This window comes from Ictidomys tridecemlineatus, chromosome 11 (assembly GCF_052094955.1).
Source record: "Ictidomys tridecemlineatus isolate mIctTri1 chromosome 11, mIctTri1.hap1, whole genome shotgun sequence".
In the NCBI taxonomy this organism is placed as follows: Eukaryota; Metazoa; Chordata; class Mammalia; order Rodentia; family Sciuridae; genus Ictidomys; species Ictidomys tridecemlineatus.
The window spans coordinates 32,162,557-32,178,242 of NC_135487.1; the positions used below are offsets into that span (position 1 = coordinate 32,162,557).

Genomic DNA, 15,686 nt, shown 5'->3' on the forward strand with positions numbered 1-15,686 from the left:
GAAGTGATTTTATACAAGAATCCAAGCTGATGTAGTTATGCAAGTTTTAATCCTTGAACAAGTCAGATTGATTGGATAATTTGCCCTAAAAATAAATGTCTTTGGGTTCAATCCCCAGGACCACCAAAAAAAAAAAATGTCTTTTCCTGATTTTATCACATGTACTTTTCTGTCTTTTGTTGTTGTTCTAGGGATAGAACCCAGGGGCACTTTACCACTAAGCTACATCCCAGCCCTTTTTATTTTATATTTTGAGACAGGAGCTCACTAAGTTGCTTAGGTCCTCACTAAATTGCTCACGCTGGCCTCAAACCTGCAATCCTTCTGCCTTAGCCTCTCAAGTCCCTGGAATGACTCATGTGTGCCACTGGACCTGAAACTCATCTAGTTTCAATCACCCTTGTAACTTTTACTAAAATAACTAAGTTCTATTTCAAAGAAAGAACTGGGAAGTAGGACATTGAGAACAATTTATCATAAACAAGCATTTTAACAGACCAACAGAGTTGATGGGAATGTATAATTTCACCCCCATAGCCATATACATCCTTTTTGGTATCTTCTTAAAATGCAATTTTTAAAAAGATTTTTCTCATTCATAATTTATTGGGAGCTATGATTTGTCTCTTAAGCATATGCAAATCTAAAGCAATCATTTCAAGAAGAAAAGGTTGTATCACTTGTGAGTTAAATACTTTTGGATATTGTTTTCAATTTTTTTATCCAAAATGTGTTCATTGGGATGGCTTATCATTCATCTTGATTCAGGTTGTTTTCGTGCTGCTTCCTCCTGAAGGAACATTCTTTTGTAAGCCTTGCTTTTCTACCTTCCTGTATTTGGCAGAGGACAGCCAATACACAAATCTACTATTTGGGCATGACTTAAGACTGTGGTAATTTTATGGCATTCTGGGCTTTTCACATCCATGAAATAGGAAATGAGGCTCTTTACCAGATGCTTCTTCTTGTGCTTCCTCTTCTTCTCTTTTGGAGAGGTGAAGGAGATCCTTTACCTGAGCCATGTTCTTGTGGGGAGTGTCACTGCCAGAAAGCTGGGGGGGGGGGATGGGAGAGGCTCCAGGGAGGAAGGCCACAGACTTCCATTGTTGCTTGAATTCCAAAAGTTTTTCATGAATAAGTTCTTCGCTTCCTCCTCCTCTTCTCCTCCCTCCTCCTCTTCTCCTTCCTCCTCCTCCTCTTCTTCCTTCTCTTCTTCCTCCTCCTTCCCCTGCTCCTCTCCCTCTCCCATCCCCCTTCCTCCTCTTCTTCATCAGTTGGGGCGTGGACAGTTAAGGGCATTCGCATCAGAGCAGTCCAGAGGTGCACAGCGGCATATGGCAGGTGACTAGACAAGACATGCAGAGGGCAGGGATGGTGCTCTGTAAAACACTAGCATGTGTGAGGTCCTGCGTTCGATCCTTAGCACCGCATACAAAAATTAGCAAATAAAGGCATGCTGTCCACTACGACAGATGGCCAAGGATGTCCCGACTTCACTGAATTCAGCTTCCTTTTTCTCAAAGTGGACCCAGAGGAGCAACCTGTCTCCTAACTCTCCTACAGTTAGCTCTCAACAAGTTTGTCAGCCACCTCAGCAGGGAAGTGGGGTTCCTTGAACAGCCAGGCCTGCCCAAGAAGGCTGAAACAGGGGCTGCTCTTGGGTCCTACCTGGGGTACCGGATTTGTTACCAAACGCTCTGTCCTTGTCCAGTTTCAGAGGTCTTAAGCCAGAGAAGGCTGGTTCCATTCTTCGGGTCTTGAGGTGAGGCTGAACATCGTGGTGGTGGGAGAGTGTGGTGGAGAGAAGCAGGTCACGGCATGGTGGTCAAGACGGCCAAGTGCAGTGGTACACACCTGTAATCCCAGCAGCTAGGGAGGCTGAGATAGACAGATTGAGAATTCAAAGCCAGCCTCAGCAACTTAGTGAGGCACTTAGCAACTAGCAAGACCCTGTCACTAAATAAAGTATAAAAAGGGTTGGGGATGTGACTCAGTGGTTAAGAACCCCTGGGTTCAATCCTCAGTATGAAGAAGAAGAAGAAAGAAGAAAGAAGAAGGGCAATTATCAACACAGCCATTAAAATGACCCAAAGAGGGCTGAAGATGTAGCTTAGTGGTAGAATACCTGCCTAGAATATGCCAGGTCCTAAGTTTGATCTCAATAATGAAACAAAATAAGAAAATTCAAAGCTGGGCCAAGTGGCAGGTGCAGTGGCACATACCTATTAGCCCAACTATGAGAGGCTGAGGCAGGAGGATATCAAGTTCAAGGGCAGACTCAGCCATGTAGTGAGGTCCTAAGCAACTCAATGAGAACTTGTCTCAAAAATAAATTAAATAAATAAGAAAGGTCTGGGGATGTAGCTCAGGAGTACTGTGCCTTTAATCCCAAACACCACATATTCCCCCATCCCCCCAAAAATATATTCAAGTGGGAATTTCTGAGGATAAGGAGCACAGTTAATGTTCTGAGAGGCAGAGTGAATAGGCAAAAAATGAAATGGGAAAATAGTACAGATAATTGAAGAATGAAAAATAAAGACTTTTAAAAATTACCCAAAGATTAAACTGTTTCATAATATATAAAAATAAGAAGCGAAGGTACTTAGTATTCATCCTAGGTTTTAAAGTTAACAAAGGACCTTGGGAATTATATTTAAACTGATGTATTATAAAACACATATTCTCAAAGTTTTTCTTAATCTTACCTTCTTAAGTATTTATCATTCTCCTGAATATTTTTATGTCTTTTTTTTTTTTTAATTTAAAGCAAAGGGGAGAACTATGGGGCTGTGGATGTGGCTCAGTGGCAGAGCGCTTGCCTCGCACATGTGAGGCCCTGGGTTCAATCCTCAGCACCACATAAAAATAAATAAATAAAATATTGTGTCCAACTACAACTAAAAAAAAAAAAAAAGGTGTGTGAGGGGGGAGAACTAGCTGGACGCAGTGGCCCACACTTGTAATCCCAGTGGCTTGGGAGGCTGAGGCAGGAGGATGGCAAGTTCAGAGCCAGCCTCAGCAATTTAGCAAGGCACTAAGCAACTCAGTGCGACCCTGTCTCCAAATAAAATATTAAAAAAGGCTGGAGATGTGTCTCAGTTGTTAAATACCCCTGGGTTCAATCCCTGGTACACAAGAAAAAGAAAAGGGGAGAACTGTCTATATATATATATATATTTTTTTTTTTTAATTTTTGTTATTGGAGACTGAGCCCAGTGGTACTTTACCATTGAATCACATTCCAAACCATTTTTATTTTTTTTATTGTGAGACAGGACCTCACTAAGGCTAAGTACCATGAACTCGTGATTCAGAGAAGCTGGGATTACAGGCCAGCAACGCTGCACCTGCTCATTAATACTTTTAACAGTATACTATCTTCCTGCATGAATTCCTTTGCAACTTCCTTTTTTTCCTTTGAGCTTACATTTATTCACACCTTTTCTTTCTTCCGTCTTTTCTTTTTCCCCTCCTACCCTCTCTCTCTCTCTTTCTTTCCCTTCTTTAATGTATATTTTTTAGTTTTTCGGTGGACACAACATCTTTGTTTTATATGTGGGGCTGAGGATCTAACCTGGGCCGCACACATGCCAGGTGAGAACGTTACCGCTTGAGCCACATCCCCAGCCCTGTTCCTCCCTTCTTTCTTTCCTTCCTCTTGCTTGCTTGCTTGCTGGGCTGAGGATCCACCCAGAGCCTTGAGCATACTAAGGCAGTGCTCTACCTCTGAGCTATTCTTCCAGCCTCTAGCTTACATTTTTTTAAATGAGCTTTTTATTTGGGAATAATTTTAAATCCATGGAAAAGTTGCAGAGGTTGCAAAGACAGTGCAGAGTTATTGCATACCTTCACCCAGCTTTTCCAGATGTTAAAACTATACACAAATATTCTTGACAGAACTAAGAAATAGTACTGGGGACAAAAACCTGGTTTTGATCTCTAGCACCCAGAAGCAAGCAAACAAAACTAAGACATAAACATTAGTATGATATTACTAGATAAATTAGATTTTGTTCAGATTTCACCAGTTTTCCCACTCATGTCCCTTTTTTTATTTCAGGATCTAATCAGGATATTCCATTACATTTAACATATTGCTGCTTTTAGACTTATGATATGTAACATTTTAATTCACCCATTCTAATTAAAGTTATACTGCCATTGTTTGACCATACCACAATGTATTTATTCTCCTATTGGTAGCTGTTTAGGTTATTTCAAATTTCTTTTTTGCTATTGCAAACAATGATGTAATCCTTGTACTTTTATTCTTATCTTTATACTGTCAGGAAAGAAAGAGAATATCTATCTGTAATTTACACTGAAGAGTAAACCTGTACCTTCAAAATCTGGCTCCGACTTTCTTTTCTAAATGCATCTTTCCCCACAGCCTAACCTCCAGGTTCATGACTGGCTTTTCCAGCTTTCTCTAGTCGTTTTGTTTTGTTTGTTTGGTCTTTTTTTTTTTTTTTTTTTTAACTGAAGACTGAACCCAGGGGCTTTTTACCCCTGAACTACATTCCCAGCCCTATTCTTTAATTTATTTATTGGTATGGGAATAGAGCCCAGGGCTGCTTTACCACTACACATCACACCCACTCCCAAACCTTTTTACTTTTTATTTTGAGACAGGGTCTTGCTAAGTTGCTTAGGACCTCATTAAATTTCCCAGATTGGCCTCAAATTTGCAATCCTCCTGCCTCAACCTCCCAAGTCACTGAGATTACAGGTGTGTCACCTGCCTGGCTTTTCTAGTGTTTTCTAAATCTGCCCATTGCTTTCCTGTTGTCCAGTCTGACCTTTTCTGTATGTGTCCCTCACTGCACCCCTATTCCCCAGTCCTATTAGAATGTTGTACAGTTTAAGAGCAAAATGGGGTTAGTAAGGAAAGCTTAGGTTTGGCATGACATAGACTTAAACTTTATACTTGTGTACCTCTTCATCTGACAGAGTTAGTAATCATCTCCGATGTGCCAGACACTGTGCTAGGTATTCTGAAGTTGGTCCTTAGCCTCTTCTCTCCACTCTTCTCCTGGGCTATCTTATTCATATTAAATGGTTTTGAGTCTGAAATGTACAACTCTGGCCCAGACTTTGACTCCTAAGCTTCTAGCCCATCCAACTGCTTCCTGGACATTCCCATTTGAATATCTCATAGAAAACCTCAAGCCAACCCCTTCAAAAATAAATTAATCACCGGCACACGTCTTGAATCTGTCCCTCTTCTGGTGCTACTTATCTTGGAGAATGGCATCAGCCACTTCCCAGGAACTAGGGTAAATCCTTGTCTTCCCCAGCATCAGCCCAAAGCAGCACAAGTTCTGTCCATTCCATTATCTTAGAGCCTCTCATATTAGCCAACTGTATCCATTGATTAACTCATCCTGCATTTATTCGATGACTTTTTGTGCCTGAACCTGTCCTGGATTTGGGGGAAATAAAGCTAAGCAAGCCCTGTGCATCCCTCTGCCCATGTGCCACACCCATCCCTTCTGTTCACTTCTCTGCAGCCACCTAGCTTTCCAGATTTCCTTCTTCTAATGTCCATTTTCCTATGGCTGGTTCTTTTTAGGCATTTAGTTCTCAACTCACATTTCCTGTTTTGTTCTCTCCAAACCACTGTCCAAAAGCATGTTAATTATGGCCTTTATTATTCATTGCTTGTCTACTCATTTAGGATGAAATCCCTGAGAGCAAGACTTTGTTCTGTCTTTGTCATCATTGTATCCCTAGTTCCCTAGTTTCAAAAACAAGGCCCAACACACAGAGGATACACAGAGAATACATAAATTGCCTGGAGGACCTTCCTGGCTTTGATTTGTACAGGGAAGGGACAGAGGGGCCCAGCAGTAGCAGAAAAGATCTAGCCCTCCAAAATCTTATGGCCAAAAGTTGGGTCTGGTGGGGTAGTGTCCCTCCTATCTGCAGAGGCCCTACACCTGGCCCTGCCACCTTCTCCAGCTTTCCCCCTGGAGGCCTGGCTTGGAGTCTCAGACCTCAAAGTCCCCAGAACCTCCTGGGATCCACAGAGTTGCTCAGACTGAAGGTTGGGAGGTGTAGGGGTGTGTGTGTGTGTGTGTGTGTGTGTGTGTGTGTGTGTGTGTGTATGCATGTGTGGTGTGGACACGTAATAACTTTAAGTAATAAAGATCTGAGAACTCTTGCGGACCCTGCCTACGTTGGGGCAGCCTGAACAACGATGGCAGCTGGGAGCTGGGAGCTGGGCTGGGTGGGGCCGCGGGTGAGTGGGTGGGGCCGCGGGTGAGTGGGTGGGGCAGGTGAGTGGGTGGGGCAATGCGTGCGGCTGTGACCCCGCCCCCTGGCGCGGCGCGGTAAGTAGAAGCTCAACCAAGCGATTGTGGCGTACTGGTGCTGGGACGCCTGCCGGCTGCTGCATCTAGCCTCTGCCCTGGCCTGAAGTGGGTCTGGATCCCTCGCAGTCCCAGGGTGCAGCTGGTCCTGGTTGACATGGAGCACGAGGCTGAGGAGCCAAGACGGTGGCAGACTGCGCACCAACCGGTCCTGGTGAGTCGGGTGCGGGGGGCCCAAGGACTGGCGGGGGGTGTTGGTGGAGTGGTGGGGAAAAGAATGAAGGATGAAGAGGAGAGAAGCAGAAATCCATGTGGGGTGGGGGTTTACAAACAAAAGAGGAGTGGCTATACAGCCCGAAGGATGGGTTAGGAAAGGGAGGGATGGGTGATGGGGGACATTTATTCCATTAACATTCATCTGGTATTAGAACCTGTGCTGGATTCTGCGGGTAGAAGGGTTCCAGGCAACTGGCCGCAGACTGGGAAGCAAAGATAAAAGTGAGCCAGTCAGCGTACAGGACAGGAAGGAAAAATTTATTTATTTACGCAAGATTGTACCGTCTCATTTTATTTTACTTTATTTTATTATTTATTTTTTATGTTACTGGGGATCAAACATAAGGCCTTGTGTATGCTAGGCAAACACTACCGCTGAGCTACATCCCCAGCCCTCATTTTAATTTTTTTATGGTGCTGGGTATGGAACTCAGGACCTCATTCGAGCTAGGTAAGCCCTCCACCACTCAGCGACATCCTTAGCCTAGGCCACTTTTTTTAGTAATAATTAGCAGAATAGAAGAATGCAAATTGCGATGAAGAAGTACAAAGAAACTCTGGATCTAGGGACAGAGGCGTTTGATCTCACTTAGGAGGTTGGAAGACCGGTCAGGATTTGGTCTGGTACTAAAGAACTGGATTCCACTTTAGAGGACATGAAACGTGGGTGTTGAGATGGAGGCCCAGAGAGTGATGGGAAGAGTGGCCCTGGGGTGGGAGGCCTAGAGCCTGAAGCCATTCTGGGATGGAATTGGTTATTCCAAAATTGGTAGGAGAGTTTAAACTTTATCTACCAATTAGATTTGCGTTTTGAGAGTGCCCTGGAGGAGGTGGGCTGAATCAGAGTGTTCTGCAGCTGCAGATTCAACCATCCTAGGATTAAAAAAAAAAAAAAAAATCAGAAAAATAATTGCATCTGTGCCAAACATGTACCAAAAGCAAAGTATGAGATGGAACAAGGTTAATAGGGCATTTTGGGGGAAGGGAGCGGTGGGCAAGAATAATCATGAGTTTTGGATGCTGTCTATTTGGGCTGTCCAAATAGAATCAATCTGTAGGAAGGCAGAAAACCTAGGTGAGATCTTCCTTGAAGCTAGATTTAAGAATAATTTAAATGTATGTAGAAATTGATCCATTAGCATGAGAATGCCCTGAGAGAACAGTGTAAGGGCAGTCTACAGGAGACTGGAGGAAGGGGCCAAACTGTAGAGAAAGAGAAAAGCCAGAAAGGTGGTTGGTGGCCAAGGGAAGGATACATTGCAAGAAGAGTATGGCACATAATCTCGGAAGCTCCAGGGAGGTCAAGCAAAGAGTCAGAGAAATGTTGATTAGATTTAGTGAAGACAGATCTGGAGAGATGGGAGCCAAGAAAAATTTGGGAGAATGATAGGGTGATGAAGCTATGTTTAGGCAACTCTAAAACTTGTGAAAGAAGATTATTGTTGATTAGGAGTGGGGAAAAGCCTGAGTACCCCCAGAAATACCTACCTAATAGATTTGTGGTTCTGAGGTTTAAACCCATGCTAGACAAACCCAAAAATGTGATCTGGTGCTTACTGTGTGTTGACCTCATGTTTGCTGAGCATTTAGTGAGGATAAAGCAGATGGGATCACCCTAGGTCTAGAGTTAAAATTTTTTTTTTCCTTTCCTGGCCAAAACATGATCAAATCTGTCAAAATTAATTTCTTTGTAGCATCTTATATTCAATCCTTATTCACAATTCTCTAAGTTTCCCTTTAAAGCAGGTATGTCCAAACCAGGGTCTAATTTCAAGACAACATGCTGCATCTGGTTTATGTCCCTTGAGCCTCTTTGAAACTAGAGTGTTTGTTTGTTTGTTTGTTTGTCTTTGGTACTAGGGATTGAACCGAAGGTCACTTAACCACTGAGTCACACCCCAAACCCTTTTTATTATTTTATTTTGAGATAGGATTTTGCTAAATTGCTGAGGCTGGCTGTAAACTTCTAATCCTTTTAACCAGGGAGAAAAAAACAGATTGATCTCTACATTCAAACTTACCTTTTATCCACAGTCAGAAAACAATCTGTGTGATGTTACCTTGTATGTACCCAAATGTCCAGTTTCCTACCAGCCATTTACTTTTTTTTTTTTTTTTGCGGGGGGTGGGGTGGGGGAGAGACTAAGGATTTAACCCGGGGGTGCTTTACCACTGAGCCACAGCCCTTTTTATTTTTTATTTATTTTTTTATTTTTTAATTTTTTTTTTAAGAGAGAATGAGAGAGGAGAGAGAGAGAATTTTTAATATTTATTTTTTTTAGTTCTCGGCGGACACAACATCTTTGTTGGTATGTGGTGCTGAGGATCAAACCCGGTCTGCACGCACTCCAGGCGAGCGCGCTACCAGTTGAGCCACATCCCCAGCCCCTTTATTTTTTATTTTGAGGCAAGGTCTTCTTAAGATGCTCAGGGCCTCACTAAATTGCTGAGGTTGGCCTTGAACTTGCTCTCCTGTTTCAGCCTTTTGAGTCACTGGGATTATAGGCATGTGCCACTGGGTCTGGTTTGCTTACTGATTTTAATACCAAATTTTAATTTTTTTCTCCATCAGAAATTTCATCAGGGAGTTGCAAAATAATGGCAGTCCCAGCATTCCTTCCAAATTCATTAGATTATATTCTTCTACTATAAAGTAGGACTTAACTGGAATCATTTAGCAATTGTTATTTTCATTTGAGTCTGGATTGTTTGTTTTTTGTTTTGTTGTTCAGTTTCCAGAGTTCTCCATATAGTATTTTAAAAAAATTTTCCTAATCAGTTATACATGACAGTAGAATGCATTTTGTCATATTGTACACAAATGGAGCACAACTTCTCATTCCTCTGGCTGTACATGGTGCAGCGCCACTCCAATACTCCATATATAGAAATATTTTGCAAGTATATTCTCTATTTTGTGAGTTTTCTTTTAATTCTGTTAGTAATGTTCTTTGCACAAAACAGTTTTTAAATTTAATTGTATGTGTGTTTGTTTCATCTTTTAAAAAAATTTATCTTTTTAGTTGAAGATGGACACAATACCTTTATTATATTTACTTATTTATTTTTTATGTCCCTCACATGTGCTAGGCAATCACTCTACCACTGAGCCACAAACCCCATCCATCAATTTTTCTTTTTGATTCACAAAATTTTTTAATTCTCATGGAGCTACTTTGTCAGTTTTTATTCTGTTGCCTGTGTCTTTATCATATCTAAGAAATCACTGAGCAATCTGATGTCATGAAGCTTTATCCCATTTTCTTTTAAGAGGTTTTTTTTTTTAGTTTGTAGTTGGACACAATACCTTTATTTTATTTATTTATTTTTATGTAGTGCTGAGGATCCAACCCAGCACCTGGAGCTGAGCCACAGGGACAGCCCCTCCCCAGCCCCGGGGTCGGAGCAGGGTGGTGGTGGTCCTCCTAAGCCCACGCTTCTTCTAAGAGTTTTGTAGTTTTAATCTCTTGCCTTTAGGTCTTGCTCCATTTTGAGTTGTTGTATGTGCATGTGTACATGGTTTTTTTTTTTTTTTTTTTTTTTTAAGTGTTTGGTAAAATTCACCAGTAAAACCATCAAGTCAAGGGCTTTTCTTTGTCTTGGAGGCTTCTGATTAGTGACTTAATCTTGTTATTAGATTTTATGGATTTTCAATTTATTTGATTTAGTCTTGATAGTTTTGTGTTTCTAGCAATTTGTATATTTCATCCTGATTATCCAGTTTGTTGGTGTAGCATTGTTCGTGGTACTCTATGATAACCCTTTTTATTGTGTAGGATGGATAATGCCTCCTTTTTTCATATCTTAACTTGTAATTTAAATCTTCTGTTTTTCCTTAGTCTAGCTAAAGGTTTGGCAAGTTTGTTAATCTTTCCTAAGAACCAACTTATCTATTCACATTTACAGCTGTTCTTTCCCCCTCATCACTGCTTTGGCTGTATTCTCTAAGTTTGGGTATGTTCTGTTTTTGTCTTCATTGATGTTATGGTTTAGATATTAGGTGTCCTCAAAAGCTCACGGGTGAGACAATGCAAGAACATTCAGAGATGAAATGATTGGGTTATGAAAGCTTTAAACTGAGTGAATTAATCCTCTGATGGGATTAGCTGTGTGATGGCTGAAGGTAGGTCCAGTGTAGCTGGAGGGGGTAGGCACCGGGCTTGTGCTTTGGAGGTATATATATTTTGTATCTGACAAATGGAGACCTCTCTCTACTTTCTGATCATGTGAGCTACTTCTCTCTGCCATAATGTTCTGTCTCACCTCCTGCCCCAAGAAATGGAGCTGGCTGCCTATGGACTGAGACCTCAAACTGTGAGGCTCTAAATAAAACTTTCCTCCTCTAAAATTGTTCTTGTTAGGTTTTGTAGTTACAGAATCAAAAAACTGACTAAAACAATTGGACTCTTAAGTATTTTCCAATTTTCCTTGTGATTTCTTATTTGACACACTGGATTTTTTTTTTTTTTTTTTGTACTGGGAATTCAACCCAGGGCCTCATACATGCTAGGCATACACTGTACCACTGAGCTACATTCTGACCCCTTTATTAAAGTTTTATTTTGAGATAATCTATATTGCTTAGGCTGGTCTCCATTTTATAATCTTCCTGCTGCAGCCTCTGGGAGCTGGGATTACATGCACTACCTTTTGGTTCTGGAGATTGAACCCAGGGGTGCTTAATTACCAAGCAACATCCACAGTTCTTTTTATTTTTATTTTTTGACACACAGTCTCACTAAATTGCCCATGCTGGCCTCAAATTTGCAATTCTCCAGCCTCAGCCTCCCCAGTTGCTGAAATTAATAGCTGTGTACCATCACAACCAGCTTTGCCTCATATATTTTGATGGTCTATTATTAGGTACCTAAATGTTTACGATTGTTTTATCTTGCTGAATTGGGCCCTTTACTAATATATGTCTTTTGTCTCTTGTAATTTTTTTCTTTAATTTAAAGTTGGTTAGTATAGCCTCCTCTAGTTTATACTGTTTGCTATTGCATGGAGTATCTTCTCTTTTGCTTTCAACTTATTTGTGTCTTTGGCCTTTGTATCTAAATTGAGTTTTTTCTTTTTTGTGGTGCTAGGGATTGAACCTTGGGCCTCACACATGCTAACCAAGCACTCTACCACAGATCTTCATCCCAGTCCTAAATTGAGTATCTTATAAACACAAATATATCATGTTTTTAAAAATCCTTTTGGCCAATTTGTCTTTTGAGAGTATAATCCATTTACATTTAGATTGAGAGTATAATCACATTTAAAATATTTACTGACAAGGAGAAATTTAATTCTTTGATTTTTACCCCTCAACTTCACCATTATGTCTTATTTATTTATTTTTTTCTGAAGTGAAACTTATAAGGTTTCCTCATTTTCTTTTGTATCTCTGTAACTATTTATTGTTCCCATAAGGATTACACTTGATATTCTAAAGTTATAACACTAATTTGAATTTACACCAGCTTAACTTCAATAGCTTAACATAGTTTTTATAGCATTACATTTTTATGCATTGAATGCTCAGAAATACAGGTTCATAATTTTTATGCATTAATATCTTAAATTATGTAGAAAACGAAAAATGGAGTTAAAATCAAAGTTATAATAATCGTACTTTTTAAAATTGTCCGTGTATTTAGGCTTCACAGAGATCTTTATGATAAATTTCTCTACATGGCTTCAAACTATTGTCCTCCTGTATCCTTTCATTTTTACTTGAAAGACTGTCATTAGCATTTCTTTCTTTTCTTTTTTTTTTTTTTTTGGTACTAGGGATTGAGCTCAGGGGCATTCAGCCACTAAGCCACATCCTTATCCCTATTTTGTATTTTATTTAAAGACCGTCTCACTGAGTTGCTTAGTACCTCACCATTTCTGAGGATGGCTTTGAACTTGTGATCCTCCTGCCTCAGCCTCCAAAGCCGCTGGGATTATAGGCGTGCTCCACAGCTCCTGGCTGCCATTCATTTCTTGCAGGGCAGGTCAAGTTGGAATGATCTGTCAGTTTTTGTTTCTCTGGGAATATCTTAGTATCCATTTTCAGGAGGAGGGGGACTTGGGATTGAACTCAAGGACACTTGACCACTGAGCCCCATCCCCAGCCCTAATTTGTATTTTATTTATTTAGAGACAGGGTCTCACTGAGTTACTTAGTGTTTTGCCTTTGCTGAGGCCGGCTTTGAACCTCCAGCCTCAGCCTCCTGAGTCACTGGGATTACAGATATGCACCACTGTGCCGGGCTTAATATCCATTTTTGAAAGAGGCAGATTTGCCAGATATCAGATTCTAGATTGGTAGTTTTTCCCTTTAGCACTTTTAATACATCCAACCCCTGCCTTTTGGTGTACATGGTTTCTAATAAGGCATCTGGTGATGTTTTGAGACAGGACTCTCTAAGTCAGTAGATGGCCTCCAGCTTGTGATCCTTCTACCCTCACCTCCATAGTCACTGGGACTAGGCATGTGCCATGGTGTCTGGACATAACTTCTCTTTGATGTCAGATCTGTTCATGCAGTCGCTACTCGGGAGTCCCTTTTCTATAGAGAAATATTTGCAAATGGTGAAGTCAGGATCCATCTGAAGCCTACATTCTTGATGTCTTTGAGGATTTCTGCACTTATTCTGCTGGTTTGAGATATTTTCACCTTCATACATATAATCTGGAATTTGAGTGTGTTTTCAGAGTTTTACTGCAGGTAGCTTAACATGGAACATCTTGTTTTCTTTTTGTTGCTTTGTATGAAATATAAAACAAACATGCCGACAGGAAGAGTGGCACAGCTTACACCTAGGCTCCGTCGTGCTCCTCCTGTCAACAAGACCTGCTTCGTAGCTCAAGCCAGAGAATAGTCTGGAAGCAGGATAATTCAGACCAAAGATGATGGAAGCTTGGATTAGAATGGGATCTTGAGATGGGAAGGAGGGACATGTGAAAGTGGAAGTTCATCTTTCTCTCTCTCTCTCTCTCTCTCTCTCTCTCTCTCTTTCTCTCTCTCTCCCCCTCCCTCCTAGGATAACGAGAGAGCAATGTCCATCTTGGATATGTCTCTGTCTTTCAGAAGTGGCGGAGTACACACCGCTTGGAACCACAGCCCACTAGACACTCAACACTGTCCTCAGGGCGCAGAGATGTTAGGGACCTTTTTGGTGTCTGCTGAGGCACCTGTGCAGAATATGGGTGAAGTGGGGCCCCAGTTCGATGTGTTACTACCTGAGTACTCTGTGAACTGTTGTCCCCAAGCGGCTCTTGTCCCTTCCCAGATGACTTACTGTCAGGGAGTCTCTCCCTCCCAGCCAGGGATGATGATGTGCGAGGAGCCCCAGATGATGATGCCTTTGGGAGAGCCCGGTATTCCAGGAATGGCCAGGACCTTCAGTGAGAATCTGAAGATACCCTCCAACAGTCTGCCAGTCCCAGATTCAAGTGGCATCTCCGTGTCCCACACTAGTGCCCCAACAATGCCTTATTCTGATCCCCGATTACTACCTTCTCTCAGACCCTCTTTAACTCCTAAAATGTTATGGGCCCCAAACAACATGCCCTCCACTGAGACCCAGCCTGTGCTCCCCTCCATGGTTCAGATGTTGCCGCCTAGAGATCCCTATGACCTTGTGATGCCCTCAGATAGGTCCCAGTCTCTGCCGACCTTAGACCCCCTTGATGCTCTTGTGGACAAGTCAGACTGCCAGGAAGACCTCTTCCTACCTGAGCCACCCATCCAGGCTCCAAGGAGAGCAGACAACTCCAGTGGCCAGAAAGCAGCACCCAGGAGGAAATCTCCCCTTTCAAGGCCTTATCGCTGTCAGTATAGGAACTGCGGAAAAGCCTACACCAAGCGCTCTCACCTTGTGAGTCACCAGCTCAAACACACAGGTGAATGAGGTATCCGATGGGGAGGGAGATAGAAGAGTCTGGGCTTTTTTTTGGTCTGTGCTGGAGTACAGATTTGTAATTTCTTAGGATGAACCCTTCATCTTTCAAGCTTGGACCCAAGCTACACTGACCCCACCAACTTGCCATCCAGAATGACTGCCAGGATGACTGGAGTGGCCCTGATCATTGTTGTCCCTCACTGGTTTCCTGGGTCTTTCTTTTTGACTCCCCGATCTCGACTGCTCTTGTTCATAGTTATATCTCTTCCATCCCACCTTTTGACTCCATCTACTAAATTGCATCTCTCCCTTGTCACTCCCCAGGTGAGAAGCCTTATAGATGCACCTGGGAAGGCTGCCCGTGGGCTTTTTTTCGTTCTGATGAGCTTGGACGACATATGCGGATACACACCAGGTATCGACCATATGAATGTGATCAGTGTGGCCGACAGTTCATGAGATCTGACCATCTCCGGCAACACCAGAAGACTCATCAGCGCCTGCCAGGGCAGGTCAGCAATGGACAGACAGGTGGTCCTTTTGCTCCTGGACTTTAGGTCTATCTCTTCCTCAGTTTTGTTTCTCTACCCAGTTGCTGCCTGCCTCCAACCAACTCATCTCTTGGTAGGAGCAGTTTAGATGAAGACGGAAGTTTAAGAGGCAACATCAAAGCCCAGATGAAGCTCTGGACTCCATCAGAGTTTCCTCAAATCCCTCAAAGCCTGTCTTGAATGGCCTCGCCTCGCTGGGGACACCTACTGTTGAAGTTTTGCCAGACAGGAAGATGAGCACAATGGAGATTGAGAGCTTTATTTAAAAGCTCTTTATCAAGTCGCTCCCTGGCCTGAAACCTTTTAGTGACTCTCCTTTGCTGCTACATAAAATCCATGGTTTGGTCTTCCACAGTTTCCAGAGCCAGACTATGTTCAAATCTTGAACTTTCCACTCACTAGCCATGTGACCTTGGGAAAAATCTGTGATCACTATACCTTATTTCCCCTTCTGGAAAATGGGAAAGACGTACTGGCCTGTATTGGACATGTCATATGTATGGCATCAGATTCTTTGCTTTTTTTTTTTTTTTGTGTGGTTTGTTTTGGGTACCAGGGCTTGAACCCAGGGTCGTTTAAACTGAGAGCTACATTCCCAGACCTTTTTATTCATTTTTAAAAATTGTGAAACAGGGTCTCACTGAGTTGCTTAGGGCCTTGCTAAA

At 42.1% G+C, this 15,686-nt stretch overlaps 1 protein-coding gene and 1 pseudogene across 1 annotated transcript; one reads left to right on the top strand and one right to left on the bottom strand.

Moving 5' to 3' along the window:
* Positions 1–750: 750 nt before the first annotated feature.
* On the bottom strand, positions 751–1,022 carry LOC101976301 (small ribosomal subunit protein eS27 pseudogene; annotated as a pseudogene).
* A 5,275-nt stretch (positions 1,023–6,297) lies between these two features.
* Klf17 (KLF transcription factor 17) lies at positions 6,298–14,479 on the top strand. The gene is made up of 3 exons (XM_013362819.4): positions 6,298–6,335; positions 6,444–6,528; positions 13,610–14,479. Exons 1-3 carry the CDS (start codon positions 6,298–6,300, stop codon positions 14,477–14,479), a joined length of 993 nt encoding a protein of 330 aa, XP_013218273.4.
* Positions 14,480–15,686: the final 1,207 nt, after the last annotated feature.